Below are 19,975 nucleotides of genomic sequence, written 5' to 3'. Positions count from 1 at the left end.
CTGTCTCAAAAAGAAAAACTCTAGGCTGGGGATTTAGCTCAGTGGTTCTGCTGCCTGCCTCACAAGTGCAAGGTCCCCATACAAAAAAACAAAAAAACAAATTCTGAGGACATAGCTCAATGTAAACGTCCTGGTTTCAGTGCACAGTACTGCCAAAATAATTATAATAATAAATTTTAAAATTCTAGGGTAGAGCATAGGGCTAGAACAGTTAACCAAGAGCCAGGCATGGTGGTACATGCCTACGGTCCCAGCTATTCAAGAGGCTGAGATGGGGGATTATGATTTCAAGGCAGCCTGGGCAACTTAGTGAGATCCCCATCTCAACAACAAAAAAATCTGGCCAAAAATTAAATCAATCATTTTTGTAAATAACTAGTCATAGATGCTTGACTGAACAACAGTTTTCTTATGTAAAATCAGGACAATAATTTATCATCTGCCCATTTCACAAGATTCTGAAGACCTAAATAAGACAAGTGATAACATTTTAAAAATAAGCTTTGGGGCTGGGGATTTAGCTCAGTGGCACTGCACCTGCCTCACAAGTGCAAGGTCCTGAGTTTGATCCCCAGTATCAATAAATTTAAAAAAAGCTTTATACTATACCACCAATTTTCTCAACATCTGCCTTCTTGAACTAATTGAAAAAGATGACAAAAACAATACAAATGGGTAATAACTACCAAAAGAAAATCCATCCTTACTAATTTTATTACACTTCTTCCAGGCCTAATTTAAACTTACACAAGAAGCTACATGAGTAATAGGAATTTGGAGGTGCAACTGTCTTACCTCTTCTAAATAAACTGATGATGGGGGTATTTTGTTCCTTAGTTTCCAACAGTCATTATGCTGCCAGTCCAGCACTGTCAATTTACGATCAAGCTGAGCCCATGCAATTCTTCGAGTACCAAAAACAATGGACACGATACTATTAACTGCCTAAAAGAAAAGGCCTGGTTTAATTACAAATATAAACATTTTAACATATACAAAACCTAATCTATTTGCCGCCTGCTGTGCAAGCGCAAGGACCCGAGTTTGATCCACGGTACCAAAAACCGCACCCAAAAAACCTAAACCAGGTATGGTAGTGCATGCCTGTAATTCCAGTACTCAGAAGGCTGAGGGAGAAGGACTATCATGAGTTCAGGGCCAGAATGAACTACATAGTGAGATCCTGCCTCAAACAAACAAACACAACCTAATCTATAAGCTCAGAATGGCTAATTAGTTTATTAAATACAAAATTTATTTAGTTTATGAAATGAGAATTATTAGTGTTGCCAGAGTCTGTGCTAGATACTGGAAACAGAACATAAAAACATTCTCCACAATTTTTTTTTTTTTTTTGGTGCCGGGGATCGAACTTGGGACCTTGCGCTTGTGAGGCAGGCAGCGGAACCACTGAGTTAAATCCCCAGTCCTAAAACCATTCTAAGAGCCGGTGATTTAGCTCAGTGGTTTCACCGCCTGCTGTGCAAACACAGGGACCCAAGTTTGATCCCTGGTACCCACCCCTAAAAAAAAAAAAAAAACATAAGAAATGTCACCGTTCAACAGTTACTATAAAGCAAAGTGGTCACGAAGGTTTACTGGAAGATGAAAATGAATAAAATGGTAAATATAAAGTGATTTCACCCCGACTGCAGTTAGGCTGTTTTCCTGAACTAAAGACAGGACAAAGAACAGAGAGTAGTTGTAAAGTTTAGTAACTTAACTTTATTCTGAGAGCTACAGGGAGCCACCAAAGCATGTAATTTTTTTTTTTTTTTTTTTTTTTTGAGGCAGGGTCTCATGTTGTAGTTCAGGCTGGCCCTGAACTATGGAGCCCAGGCTGGTCAAACTCACAACAATCCTCCTGCCTCAGCCTCCGTGTGCTGGGATTACAGGTGTGCACCACCATGTCCGGCATTTTTTTTTTGTACAGGGCATCAAACTCAACCTTGTACCTGGCCAGGCAGACAGCAACCACTGAGCCATATCCCCAAGCCCCAAAGCATGTAATTTTAGGGAGTACTGTAATATAAAATTTGCATTTCAGAAAAGTCACTGACAGTATGCAGATGGACTGGACTGATGAAAAGTAGGGATCTGTGTTAGGTACCATTATAACAAACTATTAAGAACCAAACACAATGATGGAGAAGAAAATGATCAGATAGGGGAGTAGAAATGATACCTTGTGTAGGCTGGAGGAGGAGCTAGGAAAACGAGTTTTATGTTATTGGATGGCATCCTTAAGATAAAGAAGAGGGGCATATTGGAAAAGCTGGGGAGTGAGTTGTCTTACTGTGTTGAGTTTAGATGGCTAGAGGCCTTTTAAGAGATGGATATATGGGGCCGGGATTTAGCTCAGTGGTTCCAGAGCCTGCCTTGAAAGCTCAAGGTCCTGAGTTGGGTCCCCAGTACCAAAAAAAAAAGAGATGGATATATGGATTTAGCTCTGTGCTGGATATAAAGTACATCATCTCATTTCTGTTGGCCTACTTAGTTGTACTGACAAATACACTACTGGGGGCCAGGGATTTAGCTCAGTGGTTCCACCCCCTGCCCTGTAAGCTCAAGGTCCTGAGTTTGATCCCCGGTACCAAAAAAAAATAACTACCCTACTAGGGGTAATTAAGGAACAACTTACATTTCTATACCCATCACCCTTTCTGGTAAATAAATCACTGCATAAATATATTAAAGAGGAATAGTTTGAGCACTCAGACATCTACAAAACACCGATTTCCTATTGGCTCTTTAGCTCAGTGACACTCAGGCTTTAGTGCATAAGCACTGCTAAACCATACTACACATAGTACTTCCTTGGACAACAGATTTCTAAAAAAGATTTTGTTGCACAATTTTCTCCACACAAATTGACTTTAAAACTTAGTGTCCAGGCCAGGGATTTAGCTCAGTGGTTCTGTCACCTGCCTCGCAAGCATTAAGGTCCCAAGTTTGATCCCTGGTACAAAACAAAAAGCAAAAACAAAACAACTTAGTCTCCATATTTCTAGCTAAATGGATCCACCTTGAGACCATACTCTTAAGTGAAGTAAATTGAACACACATGTTTAAAATACCGAATTGTCTACCTGGTGTGATAGAAATAAGAGCTAAAATGTACAACAGACATGGGGAAATGGGAAAATGTTCAAATGAGAGGGGGAACAAGGGAGCGGAGAGGGGGAAAGGGAAAGAAAGGACAAGAAAAAAAAGAAAAAGGAAAAAATGGAAACAAAGCTTTTGTACATAAGGATGGTGGAATGGGGGAAAAAAAGAAGAAAGATATATCATGTACTGGTACAAATTCCCTATGATGAATGTTACCATTATGTATATCTAAAATATATCGATAAATGTTTTTCTAAAAAAAAAAAAAAACTTAGTCTGCAAGGTGGTGACACACACCTGTAATCCCAGCACTTGGGAGGCTGAGATAGGAGGATCGCCTGAGTTCAAAGTCAACCTGAACGACATAGTGAGACCCTGTCTCAAAAAAAAAAACTCTCTCCAACTGGGCATGATGAAATTACATCTGTAATTTCAGTGCTTGGAAGGCAGAGGCAGGAGGACTGCTATGGGTTCAAGATCAGCCTGAACTACACAGCAAGACTCTGTCTCAAAAAAACAAAAAAAGGGGCCGGGGATTTAGCTCAGTGGTTTCGCCGCCTGCTGTGCAAGCGCAAGGACACAAGTTCAATCCCTGGTACCAAAAAATAAAATAAAAAGTATATGCAGTATTCTGTGTACATGTTATAGTTTTCCACCCCTGGCAAGGTCCATAAATTTCACCAAGTTTTCAAAAAAGTATCTATAATCCCCTCAAAACTAAGAACTACTGGGCCGGGGATTTAGCTCAGTGGTTCTGGCGCCTGCCTCGAAAGCGCAAGGACCCGAGTTCGATCTCTGGTACCAAAAAACCCCCCCCCAAAAACCTAAGAACTATTAGGGCTGGGGATTTAGCTCAGTGGTTCCACTGCCTGCCTTGAAAGCACAAGGTCCTGAGTTCAATCCCCAGTACCAAAAAAACCAAAAAAGAACAACTGCTGTTCCCTGACTTCCCCAGAAAAAAAAGATGAGTATTATGGGATAAGAGGATATTTTATCAAGCAAAGGTACACAGGACCTAAGTTCCTCCAAAATTTATTGTGTCAAGTAATTTGAATAGTTTTACAGGTTACACTTAAAGAGGTTTTGTTTTGTTTGAGACAGGATCTTGCTTGGGGCCAGGGATCTAGTTCAGTGGTTCCACTGTCTGCCTTGCAAGTGGAAGGACCGGAGTTCCATCCTGGGTACAAAAGGAAAATTAAAAAGAAGTCAAAAAAAATTGGCATGCGGAGCTGCAACCTGATACAGGATCTTGCTATGTAGCCTGGGCTGGCCTTGAATGCATGGTGATCTTCTTTCCTCAGCTTCCCCAGGGCTGGGATTACAAGCATGTGGTAACATGCCCAGCTACAATTTGCTTTTAGAATGCTGTTAATGGAAGTATGGGGAGCAGAAAATAATTTTACATCTTGCCATAAATACTGGTATAATGTTCTAGAGTCACTGCTTGGCTATAACCCATTTTTGCATCTTAATTTCTCATTACAGCTGGGTATCTCTACAACAGTCCTATTAAATATATCTTGCATAGACCTATTCATTTATTTATTTTTGGTACCAGGGATTGAACTTGGAACCTTGTGCTTGCAAGACAGGTGGCGGAATGACAGAGCTAAATCCCCGGCCCTATTTATTGACATCAACTGTTTTTCTACAATGCCCTCTTCTTCCACTCAGCCTAATTTTCTCTCATTCTAGTAAACTTAACAGTAGTAGCTTAGTTTTCTCTCCTCTCAATTGCCAATTACTGTCTGTATACCTTATTATGTGCTAGTAATCATACTTCGCAATTATACAAGTATGGATAGATCCACCAACTAAACCTAAAGAACCCTGTACTAGTAACACCCCAGCCCAATGCCCAGAATGATGGGACCACACAATTCTCAAACATCAGGCAGTGAAACAGACACTAAGACAATACCTTAAGTCTCTCTCTTTCTATATCCGGTTTGATGAACTTTCTCAATTGCCAGTTTTCTGGCAACTTTTTTTTCTTTTCAGTCTCTGGACAAAGAATTGAGTTACAAACTTGAACAACAGTTTCATACTGCAACAAGGGCACATTCATCAAACTTGCCAAATCCTGAAACGGCCCCAATTTTTCTCTGTACTTTACAATATTGATGGACTTTCTTCCACGAAGCAATTTGAAAGCTTCAAGTTCTTTATTAGATGCTGTATTCAACACATGCAGGATGGAAGCCTGCTCTTCTGAAGAGAAGATCTTATCAAGTACATTTCCAGACTCCTTTGCATTTTTACCACAGGAAGCAAAACTGGTAATAATTCTTTCAGGTTCAGTGGATTTTTTCCGACAGCAGAAATTACATAGGTCCTGGAATAGGGACGACTTCAGTGGAACTGGAAAGCATGTCCACCTTCCTAAAAGGAAAATTTATCAAAATGTAAGTTGGGATGTCCTACTTTCCTTTAGTATTAGTTGCAAGCCTCACCAGATCCTTGGCAAAGTCCCACAGATTTTCCTATAATTTAACCTGGATCACCTGAAATAATTTTTAAAGGAGGTTAGTTTTAGAACTATATTGTAGTTACCTCTGCACACAGTTTTTTAAAACTAGGCTTTTTGTTATTTTTAAATCAAAAGAGATGTTTTCTGAGTCTTATGGATCAGTCCAAAATTTTACTATTTAGAAAATTGTATTTTATGTCCATCAAGAAGTTGTAGGGGCCGGGGATTTAGCTCAGTGGTTTCGGCGCCTGCTGTGCAAGCACAAGGACCTGAGTTCGATCCCCAGTACCAAAAAAAGAGAGAGAAAAAGAAGTTGTAGTTATTCGGGAGTGGTGGCACATGCCTGTGATCCCAGCACTCAGGAGGCTGAGGCAGGAGGATTGCTGAGTTTGAGGTCAGCCTGGGCTACATAGTGAGTTCAAGGCCAGCCTGAACTGCGTAGGAGACCCTGTCTCCAATAAAAAGGGGGGGGGGGGCTGGGACTATAGCTCAGTGTAGAGTTCTTATCTAGCATGCATGAGGCCCTAAGGACATGTTTTCAAAAGCTTAATGTTGTCAGTATTTGTAATAGCAGAGGGACCATTTTGTAACTGCTATTTAAGATTTATGGGGCAGGGGATTGAGCTTTGTGGCACCGCACCTGCCTCCCAAGCGCAAGGTCCTGAGTTCAGTCCCCGGTACCTAAAAAAAAGATTTATTGTCACTTTCATTTTCACTAGTTTCTCACTCGATGAACTACAGAAAATTAAGTTTTATGCATCTATAAGAAACAGTTTCGCTAAGTAGTAGATTTATGGGAGGCTTTATTTCCTACTGTACACTTTTCAAGATTTGTACCAGGCCTTTTGTTTGTTTGTTTGGGTTTGTTTTTACAGTACTGGAGATTGAACCTAAAGCCCTGAGCATGCCAGGCAAGCGCTCTACCCTGCGCTAGCTACATCCCCAGTCCCCGTGACTATTTTTTTTGCAAGCAGAACAAACACTGTATAATGCGTAACTTTGCAAAACCAGTGTAAAGTCACTCTGCCATCACAGCCACAGAAAAATACAACCAGAGGCAACCAAGCTCTGGTCAGAATCTGAATCTCCCTCCTGCCTCCCAGACCAGGAAAAACGCAAGCAGACCCAGGGAAACACAGATTGAGGTACGGGACCAGAACTGCTGTCAGCTCAGCTAGAGCTCCAAGTGGGCGACCTAGATGTGAGACGTAAGGAAACACTCCAGGATCGGGGGTTAATGGCATGGGAAATTAACCTTCTATTCCAGGACTTCTACTTCTGGCCTTGAGGAAATACCGGACGCTCATCTTCCAAGTCCCGTCCCAGGCTCCCACGGTCAGTCCTCCTCCACTAATTTCCGGTTCCTGTGTGCTTCGCCCCAAAGCACGCGGCTCATGCTCAGCAGAAAGGTTCCGGCTGAGCGGCGGCTCGCAGGGCGCCGAAAGCCGAGCCCTTGGGTGTCCTGCAGACTCACTCCGCAGTGTCTAAGAAACTTCTCGCCCGAACTTGCCGCTTACAGCGGCTGCGCCGAATCTTCCTGGAACCGAACGCCTCGGCTAGCTTTAGTCTGTAGTTCGTAAGGACTCTTCAGGTCAGGCTCCCCGTGTTTCTCCCAGCTACGTAGATTGGCTCCTATGGGAACCCAGTGTGCGGCCGAGTGTGGTGGGGAGCGGAGGCGGGTACAGGACGATGCCCCCGGGTACAGTGGAACAATTCGGAGAGAGGTGAAGTTTCAGAAGCTCAGCAAGGAAAAGAGAGCAGATGTAGGGGCCCAGAGTGGTGGTGCACTCCTGTAAGCCCAGCGCTCGCGGCAGGCTGAGGCAGGAGGATCGCCGCCAGTTTGAGGCCAGCTTAAACTACATAGCGAGACTCTGTCTCAAAAGGAAAAGAAAAGAAAAAAAAATGCAGGCAGAGTATCAGAGAAGGGCGAGGTACAAGGAGAGGGCTTTGGCAGTGGGCACAGTATTCCATTTGGAAGAGATGAAGGGAGGTGAGGCGGGCGTGAAGTTTGGTTGGTATTGAATTCGGAGAGGAAAGGTTATAGATCTCCGCCCGCCAGGTCGCGGGGAGAGGTCTGGAAGCTCCTGTACCTTCCAGCTTCCCAAGGGAGAGCGAACAGAAAGGAAGTGAACCTGGGAGATGTGAGGAGAGTGGAAGAAAAAGGATTCTTTCTGGAAGATGGGGAGACTTTAGCTAGTTTTGTGAAGAAGAGGGGAGTCAGGAGGAAGGGAAAGGTGATGGGTTTGGGTTTTTGTGGGACATCAATGAATTGATCGTCCGTATGTCTATTGAAAGCCAATGGGGTTTGACATGGGCGTCGTATTAATAGAAATTACAGGAATTCTAAGAATCTTGGCCGTTTCTGGGGGACTTAGGAATCAATCTAACAAGAAATAAAGTCAACTTATTTTTGTATAAAATCGTCCAAATCAGGAGGAAAGGATTTCCCTTTCGTTCAGAGCTTACTCATTTTTTTTTTTTTTTTTTTTTTTTTTTTTTTTTTTAGTATCGGGGATGGAATTCCGATCCTTGTCCTTGTGCAGCAGGCAGTGGAACCAGAGCTAAATCCCCAGCCCTAGAGCTTACTCAATTTAATGAACTGTTGTGGTTTAACGGTAGTCTTCAAAAAAAGTTATGTTGATAGCCAGGCATAGTGGTGCACACTTGTTATCCTAATACTTGGGAGGCTGAGGCAGGAGGATCAATGGGAGTTTGAGTCCAGCCTGGGCTACACAGTGAGACCTTTTCACAAACAAACAAACGATATGTTGAAGTTCTAACTCAGTACCTCAGAATGTGACCTTATTTGGAAATAAGGTCATTTTTGTTATAATTGGTTAAAATGAGGAAGAGGGGGGTGTAGTTAGTGTAGGGCAATGCCTGGTATGCGTGGAGGCCCTGGATTCAATTCCCAGCACCACACAAACAAGCAGACAAAAAGGTGAAAATGCCAGGTACAATGTCAGTGCCTGTCCTGCCACCTACTGCACTTGGGAGGCTGACATGGGAGGATCCTATGAACTCAGTCGCCTGGCAACACAGCAACACCTCAACCTTAAAAACAAAATAAAATAGGTCACACTGGACTGGGGCAGTGGGTAATCCAATTTGGCTATTGTTCTTGTAAGAAGATAGCCATATACAGATGGAAGCACAGTTCAGCTGGAGGGGGGCATTTACATGCTGAGGAAGCTGTCACCAAAAGCCAGGAGAGAGGCATGGGACAGATCCCCCTCAGAAGGAACCAACCATGCCAATGTGTTGGTTTCAGACTTCTGGCTTCCCAAATGAGAGAATAAACATCCACCCATTTATGCCTCTCCATTCATGGTGATTTGTTGCAGCAGTCCTAGGAAACTAACAAATGAAAGTAAAGTGTAAAGACTCCTAGTAATGTCTCAGAGGTGGTGTGGTTTGCTGGCAAGACACAACTTAGCACTTATTGCACAGCTCAGGCAGTTTCTCAGCCTCTTGGAAACTCAGCTTCCTCATTTGCAAAATGGAGATGCCTGTACCGCCCCAGGGGACTGCTTGGAGGATTCAGAAGAAACTTTCAGGATACACTCAGCATATAATAAAAGATCAGTGAAAACACTTCTAATTATTAATGACCTCAAGGGAAAACACCCTCATTTCTCAGAGCCTTCTTTCAGAATCATGCTTCCACCAGAAGGTGGAAGTGATAGGGAAAGAAAACCAGCACTCACAACTGTAAACCAGAATCAGGGTGTTCAAAACGAAAACTGGCAACTTCTTCAGAAACTGGCTCCTCATTTCCCTGTTTTTATCGCCTACAGACCGATGTCCCTGCCTCAGGTTAATTATGTGTGGGAAAAAAACATTAAAAATGAATGCTCTGGGCCGGGGATTTAGCTCAGTGGTGCCACTGCATGCCTGGCAAGCTCGAGGTCCTGAATTCGATCCCTGGTACCAAAAAAAAAAAAAGTAAACTGGATTTCATTAAAGTTGGAATATGTTAAGATACCACTAAGTGAAATGGCAAGTTACAGAATGAAATAAAATATTTACAATACTACAGCTGAAAACTTGGATCCAAAATATATTTTCAAAAAATATATATATTTTCAAATTTGCTACAAATTAAGAAAAGCAGGCAATCTAATTTTTTTAAATGGGCAAAGACTTTAATACAGACACTTCATCTATAGAGGAGACATAGATACACTTTTTGGACACTAAGGATTGAACCCAGGGCCTTACCTGTATTGGGCAAGGGGAAGTACTATTATTGAGCTACATCTCCAGGCCTTTTATTTTTTTATTTTGAGACAGGATCTCACTAAATTGCCCAGGCTGGCCTTGAACTTGCAATTCTCCTTCCTCAGCCTCTTGAGTAGCTGGGATTACAGTCATGTACCACCATGTTGGCATAAAAAGGATATATTCAAGGCAGATGAAAAGTATTCAATTTTATTAGTCATGAAGGAAATGCAAATTAAAACCACATTGTGATATCACTGCATACCATGAAGTTAGCTAAAATGAGAAAAGACTAATAGGTCAACAGATTGGAGTGTTGGTAAAGATGTAGAGCAATTGCTGATGAAGTGTGGCTTGATAGAGTCACTTTGCAAAACAGTTTGGTAGTATCTAGTTTCTTTAAAGATATGTGCACCTCAGGGACTCAGAAATCTGCCCCCTGGGTATGTGTCCAACACAATGCAAACGCTTGTGCACTTAGAGGTGTGCAGGGTTCCAGCTACTTGGGAGGTGAGAGATCATGACCAGTTTGAGGCCAGTAGGAGTAACTTGGGGAGACCCTATCAAAATAAAACAAATGGGCTGGGAATAGAAGTCAGTGGTACAGTGTTTGTCTAGCATGTGAGAGGCACTGGGAAGTGGGGGAGGAGTGTACAATACATTGAACTACATGTATAAAATTACTAATACTTAACAGATGTTGATTACAAAACTGGCAAAATTTCACATGGTTAAACCTGGTTACAAGAATGTTCAGAGCTGGGCATAGTGGCACATGTCTGTAGTTCTAGCACTTGGGAGGCTGAGGCAGGAGGATTGCCATGAGTTTGAGGCCAGCCTGAACTGCATAGCAAGTCTCAAAAAAGAAAAAAAGAAAAGTTCATTGCTCTGGGATTGAACTCAGGGCCTTGCATATGCTAGGCAAGTGCTCTGCCACTGAGGTAACCCCATCCCTCTTTATTTTATTTTGAAATGGGTTTCTCAGGCTTTCTGGCTATGATCAAGTATAGCAGATATCTATTCTTATTTTGAGACAGGGTGGCCTCAAACTTTCAGTCTTTCTACCTCAGCCTCCCAAGTAGCTGGAATTAGGGCCAGGGATGTAGCTCAGCATCGTTGCACCTACCTGGCAAGTACAAGGTCCTGAGTTCAATTCCTGGTACTGGAAAAAAAAGAGAGAAAAGAACCATGTATCTGGAATTACAGGTATGCATCACCATGCCTGGCTACGTGCATATGTTAGTGAACTTTGACTACAGCCAGTAATATGGATGAATCATAAACATATTGATGTGAAACCATACATTAATATATGAGATGCCAAATCAGACAAAACTAAGGTTATAAAAAACAGGTTACATTTGGGCTGGGGATTTAGCTCAGTGCTGCCACCGCCTGCCTCATAAGCACAAGGTACCGAGTTTGATCCCCAGTGCTAAAAAAACAAAAAAACAGGTTATATTTGAGGGCTGATTACTGAAGTAGTAATGGGCCTTTTGGATTACGCACTTTTCTATATTTGTTATGCTTTAATAAAATGTTACTTGAAAGTTTACTTCCCCAAATTACTTTGAATTAGAAGTACATCATCTAAGGTTTGAATGTTTAGTGACATTTTTTAATAGGTCATTCAGGGAAGGGGGTACTTGACCTAATTCTCTGACCCACCCACAACCCTCAGTGATATTTTATAGAGGAAAGATAATTAGTCCTACTAGTTATAGTCTGAGAGAAATTTTAGGGTTTCTTTTTCCTGTCTTCCAGTATACTTTATTGTCTTTCAGCATTGCACAGAACTAAAATGATTAAGCAAATGATCAAAATAAAAAACCAACACGCACAATTTGAGACCCAGAATCAGCGTATTTGGGCTCATGCACCACCACTGCTACATATTATATATTTATCTCAATTTGTTTCTATTGTTCAGTTTTCCTTTTTTTTTTTTTTTTTTTTTTTTGGTACCAGGGCTCGAACTCAGGTCATTGGGCGGCAAAACCACTGAGCTAAATCCCCGGTCCCAGTTTTCCTTTTTTGCAAAATAAAACTCAAAGCTCCACTCTTGAATGACTGTTGTGGAAATGAAAATATATGAATCATTCTTAAACTACACAGTGTTATACAATGAGACATTACTCATTGGACAGTTGATTATATAGTTTAAGATGAAATGAGACTGTCTAAGAAACATTCTCAAGAAGAAAACGCCCAGATGCTTTGTAGCACAACCCCTTATGTGGTTAATTTAGGCATAACTTGGGGTTTTGGAGCCCAGGTTTAATTTTTATTTTATTTTACTGGTACCAGGGATTGAACTCTGGTCCTTGCACTTGCAAAGCAGGTGGAGGAACCACTGAGCTAAATCCCTGGCCCTGGAGCCCAGGTTTTAAAGCCCAGTTCCATGGCAGACACTTCCCTTCAGTGTTCAAATTTCCAACAGATGTCACTATAATCCCTACAGTTGGAGTTGGGACTAAAACTCCAAGACTTAACTTCTCACTCAGTGTTCCAGATAATGGTCTAAAATGAAAGCCATGAGGGGTGGGGATTTAGCTCAGTGGTTTTGCCACCTGCTGCGCAAATGCAAGGACCTGACTGAGCTCTATCCCCCGTACCAAAAAAAAAAAAAAGAAAGCCATGATCTTGTGTCTGCTTAGGACTCATTTTCTGGCTCTTTAGATTTTGCAGCTGCATTTTTCCATTCTCTGGATCTCTAGTAGGTTGGTGCAAAATGCAAATTTGCATCAACTGGACTGCCTGTGTAATGACAGTCTCAATTCCATTCAGTTTAACCACCCATCTTTTAAAAATTATGGCAAAATTTGTATAGACAAAATGTACCATTTTTGCTGGGCATGGTGGCACATGCCTGTAATCCCACCACTTGGGAGGCTGAGATGGGAGGATCCCTTTGAGTTTGAGGCCAGCCTGGACTACATAGTGAGACCCTATCTAAAAACAAAAACACCATTTTAATGTACAATTAAGTGGCATTTAGTCCATTCTCAAAGTTGTGCAGCAATCACTACTATCTAGTTCCAGAGCATTTCTAACACCCCAAAAGGAAACCTCATGCATATTTGGCAGTCCTCCAGTCCCCTCCGCCCCCTGGAAAACTCTCATCTCCTTCCTGTCTCTGTGGTTTGACCTATCTTGCATATTTCAGAGAAAGGAATCAACCAACATATTTTGGGCCAAATACAGTCCTTTCTTCAAGGTTACAAAGATGAATATGGCAATCTGCTCTTCACCAGATCACTGCTGACTGGAACCAAACAGGTATAAAAACAACCATAGTTTAAAGTGATAGCTGTAATAGAAATATGAATATTTTTGAGGGAACATAGGTGCAGGAGATAAGGGCAAGCTGTAAGAATGCAGATTTGAATTTGAGCATAGAAATAAATTTCCATAGACCAGTGGGGGCTGGTGTACAGAAAAAGGCTGCAGTAGGAGAGGGAGCAACATAAGTGAGACACAATGGCATGGAATTGGACAGCCCTGTGCTTAAAGGAGGCAGACAAAGCACACACCAAGCATTACCACCCCAGGACCTTTGCATTTGCTGTTGTCATTCCCTGGATACTTTTCTGAGACACCTTCCTTAAAGGTCACCTCATCAGAGAGGACTTCCTTGACCCTTTATTTAAAATAACAGCCTTTATCCTTCTCTATCCCTTTATTCTTTATATCATTTATTACTCTTCAACCATATTATGTATATGTATATTCATTTCTCCCTAGCACCCATCACAGGGCTGGGCACACAGTAGGTGCCCCATAAATACTGTTCTTAATGAATGAATGAGCAAACAGTTCGGTGGTATTGGACTAGGGACTCTCTGAGTGCCAAGCTGATTCCTGTTGTTGAGGACAAAGTGAAATTGAATATAGAAATCTGTAGGTCCACGCCACCAGATTCTTTGGCCTGTCTGCTTGGCTGTTGGCTCTTTCACTTGCCTACCTGTTAGTTCTTTCCTTTAAAAGGGAAAATGTAGGGCCGGTGATTTAGCTCAGTAGTTCTGCCTGCCACCTGCCTCACAAGCACAAGGTCCCAAGTTCGATCCCCAGTACAAAATAAAAAGGGAAAATGCGTGTGTGACCCCAAGTCTTCTCACTTTATTGTTAATTTTTTTTATTGGTACTCATGTCTGTTTATTTAGCAAATACTTACTGAACCCCTGCTACGCAGCAGGCAGATGTTGGGGATACAGCCGAGAATGCAGCAGGCAACTCCTGTCCTAGCAAAGCCCAGGATAGCAAGGGAAACCAGCAAACCAGCAAGCGGTAACAGTAGAATGTGGTGCTCAAATATACAACTTTAAAGGTGAAAAAAAGCATCAGGTATAAAGACAATCTTTGTTTGTTTGTTTTTTAGTACCAGGGATCGAACACAGGACCTTGTGCAAGGCAGGTGCAGTGTCACTGAGCTAAATCCCCAGCCCAACAATCATTACAACATTGGTTGAAATCCATCTGTCCAACAGTGAAGAAATATACATAGATTATTACATTGCCATTAAAATGATCTCATGAAGACCGGGTTTTAGCTCAGTGGCACCATGCCTGCCTTGAAAGCTCAAGGTCCTGAGTTTGATCCCCAGTACCAAAAAAAAAAAAAAAAAGATCTCATGAAACATCCATAATAATGTGATGTAGGATGTGTGTAGAAAAGTAAAAGCGGGATAAAAGTTGTTTGAAAATTATAGTCTCAGTCATATTGGTGTATGTACAAAGGACCAGGAAGAAACTCACAAAATGTTACTGATGGTCATTAGAAGTACAATTCAAACCATAGTATTAGTTTGAACTGCATGACATTGCTATTTTTCTAAGTCAGATTTATCTGGTTCAATCTGATGTATTGGTAGAAAGGGTGCAACACAAACTTGGGTTCAAATCTCAGCTCCAGTACTATGCATTACCCAGAATGCATCATCTTAGTTGTGTAACCTTCAACAAATTTACTTCTCTGTGGGTCACAGTTGCCTCTTCTGTAAAATGGGCATAAAACTACGTTTCAGGGCATGACAAAGATTAAAGGAAGTAATTCATGTAAGCAGCTTGGCACACTGCAATCCCTGAGTAAATGGTGACCATAATTATGAGTGGTTTTTCTTTCTTTACTGTATTTTCCAAATTTCCTATAATTATAGTTTTCTTCCAAATTTTAAAACTAATAAACATAAGCATTTAAATTCACAAAAGGGTCACACACTGTTCTCTGGGGATTGTGAGGGGGTTCTTGAGAATGCAGCTGGAGGCTTTCTTCTAGCCCTGCTGAGGCTCCCCTCAGCTGAAGAGGCACCAATCTGAGGACACATTCTGTCTCTTGCCCCAGCAGCAGCTGCTGCCTGGACTCAGCACCCCACAGCAACTGCCTCAGCCCACCTGCCCCACAGATCCCTGCTCATGATGCCTCTGGCGTAGTCTTCTTCCCTTAGGAGCAGCCTCTTTCCTGGCGCTGAGCTCAACTATTACCCAGTACCCAGGAGTAGGCTACAGAGTTTCCGTTTGGGGCCATAAAAGTTTTGGGAATAGTGGTGAAAATAAAGGGTACAAACTTTGAGTGATAAGATGAACAAGTAAATGACACATTCAACTAAAAAAATAAGATGAACAAGTTCTGGGGATCTAATATACAGCATGGGTGTGATGGATTGTATTTGATTATAGTCATCATTATACAATGTTTTTTTTTGCGGGGGGGTACTGAGGATTGAACTCAGGACCTTGCATTTGCGAGGCAGGCGCCGGAACCACTGAGCTAAATCCCCAGCCCATTATACAATGTTTATGTGTCTCAAATCATCACTTTGTACTCATTAAATGTATATGAAAAACACTGAGTATGGTGGTGCACGCCTGTGATCTCAGCACTTGGGAGGCTGAGACAGGAGGATGGCCATGAGTTTGAGGCCAGCCTGGGCTGTGTAGCAAGACCCTGTCTCAAAAAACAAAAAGTGTATAAGAGAGTAAACAATTATTTATTTCATGAAATAACCCTGGACCGAAGGACATCAAGATAAGGGACCTGTGTTTAGGCCCCTGTTCTGCTCCATGACTCTGTGACTTTGGGTAACTCAACTCCTCTTGAGGCTCAACTTCTCTTCTGCAAGGCAGCTGATACCCTGCTGCCCTCGGAGGGGGATCCTGCAGCTCACATTTATGAAATGTGAGAAGCTCTTCTGAAAAACACTCAGTAAGTGTCCACTAGCATCACCTCCCCGCAAACAGAAGCAAAGCAGGGAAGAAGCCTGTCACAGCAAAATGACAGAGGTTTTGTTGTTTGTTTTCTTTTTAATTCTAAGGATGCCTGAAATTCTACGCTCTGATTCCTGTTCAATGAGAAACAAAAATAAAAAAGGAAGCAGGAAAACTAGGGAGACCTCTGAATTCCTGGCTCTTTGGCAGAAATGTGAAATGTACTATGTCTTCTTCTTTTTTTTTTTTGTATGGGGGATCGAAGTCGGGACCTTCCACTTGTGAGGCAGGTGGCAGAACCACTGAGCTAAATCCCCGGCCCTTATACTATGTTTTCTTTAGATTGCTTTTGGGAGACCTCCAGGGAAGGGACAGTGAGAATCAGGATGAAGAGAAGAGGAATGTCACAATTTTGTCCCATCACTGTCCTAAGGAGAAATAGCCTCGGCTTATCCCTCTTTATTCCCCCACCCCTCCTCTCAACTTTCTTACCTTAGGTTGGCTTTCCCATCTCTCTTCCGGGGAGATTTATTTTTCTCTCTCTCTGTCCATCCAAAGTAGCAGAAATGAATCATGTCATTTGCTTAACCTCATACCCCCTGACCCCACATGGCTCTCTCACTCAGCCATCTGTGGCTGTCCCTGGGCTAGGACTCACCCTCCTCCACAGTAAAGACCCACATGGCTGGTTGTTCCTGGGAATGCTTCCCCCTCCCTCCTCTGGGCTGGCGGCTTGACCTTCTCCACTCTAGGGATGATGGGAAATTGACCTCTTCCACTGTAGGGCTGATGGGAAATGACACACAGCACTCCAGATGACAACCTCCCAAGCTGACCAGACAGGCAGGGGATGCAAAGCAACCACTGTGGTTTGAGAGCTTTGTGTGCCATCTCAAAGACCCTTTTAGGTAGATTTCAACATCTTCGTTTTACATGTGAGGAGTCCAAGGCTCAGAGAAGCGAAAGAACTTGTCCAAAGATGACCAGCTAGAAAGTAAAGGAATCAACAGTCAAAACCTGAATTTGTAGATTCCCGGATTCACTGCATTATATCATACTGGTGTATGTGGGGGGGATGCAAGCAGGTCACCTATACTATCAGTTGCTGTCCATCAGGATGGAAACCTTACAGCCTGTACTTTAAACTGTACATGTAGGATAGATGTACAGAGGAGATGCTTAGCGTGTACCAGGAGCCCCATGAGTCGCTGAGGATGGTGACACGAAGGGAAAGGGCTTGATGGGATGCTCAGCGTCAAGGTCACCTGAGCTCTGCCCTCACCCCCGGTGATGGAACTTTACTGTACCCCGCTGTGTCCAAGTTGATTCACTTCCTGATGAACACAGGCATACAACTAGTTTTTGGAAGTTTTCAAATGTGCAGGTGTCAACTGCCTGTGATTCTGGCTACTGGGGAGGTTGAGGTAGGAAGATGGGGAGTTGGATGTCAGTCTGGACAACTTAGTGACTTAGTGAGATCCTGTCTCAAAATACAATTTTAAGAAGGCCGGAGGGTGTAGGTCAGTGGTAGAGCGCCAGCCTAGCATGCTGGAGGCCGTGAGTTCAATTCCCAGCAGCAGGGCAAACCTCCCCCACCACCTTGAAAAAAAAGAAAGGAAAGAAAAAAAATGCAGGTACTGGTGCTAGGAGCCGAGGGTCACGGAAATAAATTGCTGACATTGAACTCTCCAGTGAGGGCAACTTTCTAGAGTGTGTTCGGGAGCAGAGGGTGGAATTAACACGACTACTGTATATATATTACCACGATGCGCGGTGGCCAAAGGGAAGGGCAGATCCTGGACCGAGTATTAGGAGGGCTTCCTGGGAGGTGGCATTTGCCTACAGCCACTCTCCAAGTGGGTGTAAGATCTTACATCAGTGAAGCGCTTTATGAGAAGTTAGACTGTTTAATTTTCCCCAGGAGTCCTAAGCTGCAGGCATATGCCTGTCTTCCTCTCGGAGGAAGACAGCGGTGGAAACTGAGGCCCAGAAAGGCTGAGCCGGCAGTTCACCTTGTCGCACACCGCGAGCCTGTGGCCGGCCAGGACCTCACGTCGCGCTGATCGACGGCCTCCACGCCCTGCGCCTGTCCCCCGGGCGGGGCGGAAAGGTCGTGGGGGCGGAGCTGGTTCTGGGCGGCCGGGGCGGGGAGGCGGCGGTGCTGAGCCCGCGGAGCCTGACGGGCCGGCCATGAGCGACCGCGAGCGCAACAAGAAGCGGCTGCTGGAGCTGCTGCACGCGGCGGACACCGGCAACGCGCGCTGCGCCGACTGCGGGGCGCCGGGTAAGGGCGCGGAGAGCGGCCGGGGACCCCAGCTCGCGGACCCGGACCCCGCGGACTCGTCCCCCGTGAGCGCCCCTGTCCTGCCCCGCCCACTCGGACCCCGACCCCCACCCGGACTCCCCACTCGGGACCGGATCGCGACACTGGATCCGGAGCCGGGCGCCCTGGCGTCCCGCTCACCACCCTGACCCGACACCCGCGTCCCTGTGCCATCTCTCCGGACCCTGGCACCTCTCACCACCCACCGAGGGACCCTGAATCCCCCGGCCCCGTCCCCCACGACCCTCCCCGGCCCCCCACGCCCCGTGCCCTGGCTCAGGCCGCCCCCCTGTGCGCGGTGCGGGCCCCTCCCGCGCTCCTCTTGGTTCCCCCTCGGTCCTGTCGCGTCCACGTCGCGCCCACTCCCAGCCCTGGACTCCCTCGGAGGGCTTCGCCCACTGTGGGTGCGCTGATCACAAGCTTTCCTGCTGGTAATTTAGTGGGTCAGAGGTGGGGAGACTGAGAGACAAGGGTCCCCGCGTGGGCAGAGATGGCTACGGCGCCCCGCAGCCTCAGCCGGCCCACGCACCCTCCGCTCACCCTGGACTCCCCTCTGCTAAGCTCTGCTTCTGCCTCCCTGCCCCGCAGATCCTGACTGGGCCTCTTACAAGCTGGGGATCTTCATCTGTCTGCACTGCTCCGGAGTCCACCGCAACTTTCCCGAGATCAGCAAAGTCAAATCCGTGCGGCTTGACTTCTGGGACGACAGCATTGTGGAGGTGGGAAGGCGTGCACGTGCAGAGCCCGAAAGAAAGCGTAGAGTTGGAGTGAAGCCATGGGGAGGGAGAAAACTGAAGCCCAGAGAGGGACATGACTAAGGAGAAGACACACAGCCTAGGAGATGGAAGCCTACACAAGGGCCCTGAGGTCAAATCCTGCCTCATCATTTGCTTACTTACAACCTGGGAGGCCTAAGCTAGTTACTTAACCCTAGCTCTGGACCTTCGGTTTCCGCGGTGGTGGTATGGGCAGACACCACCCTTTTGTAGGGCCGCTGTGAGGATTAAATGGAGGCTCAGTCCAGGTGCACTAAGCTGTCGATTAATAGTTGCTGCTGTCATCAGTGGGAGCCCTAGACTAGAGGAAGGGAAACATCCTGGTCCCTGGTCTATGCCCTCCTCCTCCTCTCCCCAGCCGGGAGAAGGACCATTGCCCTCCTGCCCAGTGGGCATGGAGGATGCTGTCAGTCCAGGTGGCAATGCTCTTGTGCCCATAAAGCCTTCAGAGAGCAGGCAGTTCAAACTTGGGTTCAAGGACGACTGGGGAAGCAGGTGACATTACTGGATGCCTACTCTGCCTTCAGGAGACCCCACTGGGCTGGAGGGTTTGCTTAGTCAGCACATAGCTCCTCTAAGCCCTGTGTGTGCTGGGTGCTGAGAGAGGTCCCTGCTCATCTGGGGCTTCTGTTCTCATGCAGGAGGCACTCAGGAAACCCATCCATTGGCACAGGAACCTCATGGGTTTTATTTGTGCCTTCCAATGCCCTTGTCCTCTTTTCTTCATTTTTGCAAGTGTAAAAGACCCTTGGGATCCCAGGGTCACTCATGGACTAAATGGCAGAGTCAGAACTTGAGCCTTGCTCTGTTGGGATGCAAAGCTGGTGCACATCCTGGGACACTGCCCAGGAATCCCCTGGGAGGGGTTCACTC

General features: G+C 44.7%; 2 protein-coding genes across 3 annotated transcripts in view; one reads left to right on the top strand and one right to left on the bottom strand.

Moving 5' to 3' along the window:
• Tefm (transcription elongation factor, mitochondrial) overlaps nucleotides 1-7,197 on the bottom strand; it is a 74,104-nt gene extending 66,907 nt beyond the window's left edge. Inside the window, exons 1-3 of one of the 2 annotated variants that reach the window (XM_004870590.4) lie at nucleotides 6,834-7,197; nucleotides 5,030-5,490; nucleotides 796-945 (exon numbers count right to left, since the gene is read on the bottom strand). In XM_004870590.4, the coding sequence (XP_004870647.1) occupies nucleotides 796-945; nucleotides 5,030-5,490; nucleotides 6,834-6,885 (663 nt within the window). In that variant the 5' untranslated portion in view covers nucleotides 6,886-7,197. The remainder of the gene's footprint in view (nucleotides 1-795; nucleotides 946-5,029; nucleotides 5,491-6,833) is intronic. The other variant, XM_087191926.1, reaches the window with a different exon arrangement.
• Nucleotides 7,198-18,129: 10,932 nt separating this feature from the next.
• The window catches only part of Adap2 (ArfGAP with dual PH domains 2), a 45,714-nt gene continuing 43,868 nt past the window's right edge, over nucleotides 18,130-19,975 (top strand). Inside the window, exons 1-2 of the mRNA XM_004870591.4 lie at nucleotides 18,130-18,287; nucleotides 18,915-19,045. Of these exons, the coding sequence (XP_004870648.2) occupies nucleotides 18,194-18,287; nucleotides 18,915-19,045 (225 nt within the window). The 5' untranslated portion in view covers nucleotides 18,130-18,193. The remainder of the gene's footprint in view (nucleotides 18,288-18,914; nucleotides 19,046-19,975) is intronic.

Source organism: Heterocephalus glaber, unplaced genomic scaffold (genome assembly GCF_053883595.1).
Source record: "Heterocephalus glaber isolate CG9 unplaced genomic scaffold, H.glaber_assembly_v1.0 deba00001564, whole genome shotgun sequence".
Taxonomy (NCBI): domain Eukaryota; kingdom Metazoa; phylum Chordata; class Mammalia; order Rodentia; family Bathyergidae; genus Heterocephalus; species Heterocephalus glaber.
This window is presented reverse-complemented; position numbering and strand designations above follow the sequence as displayed.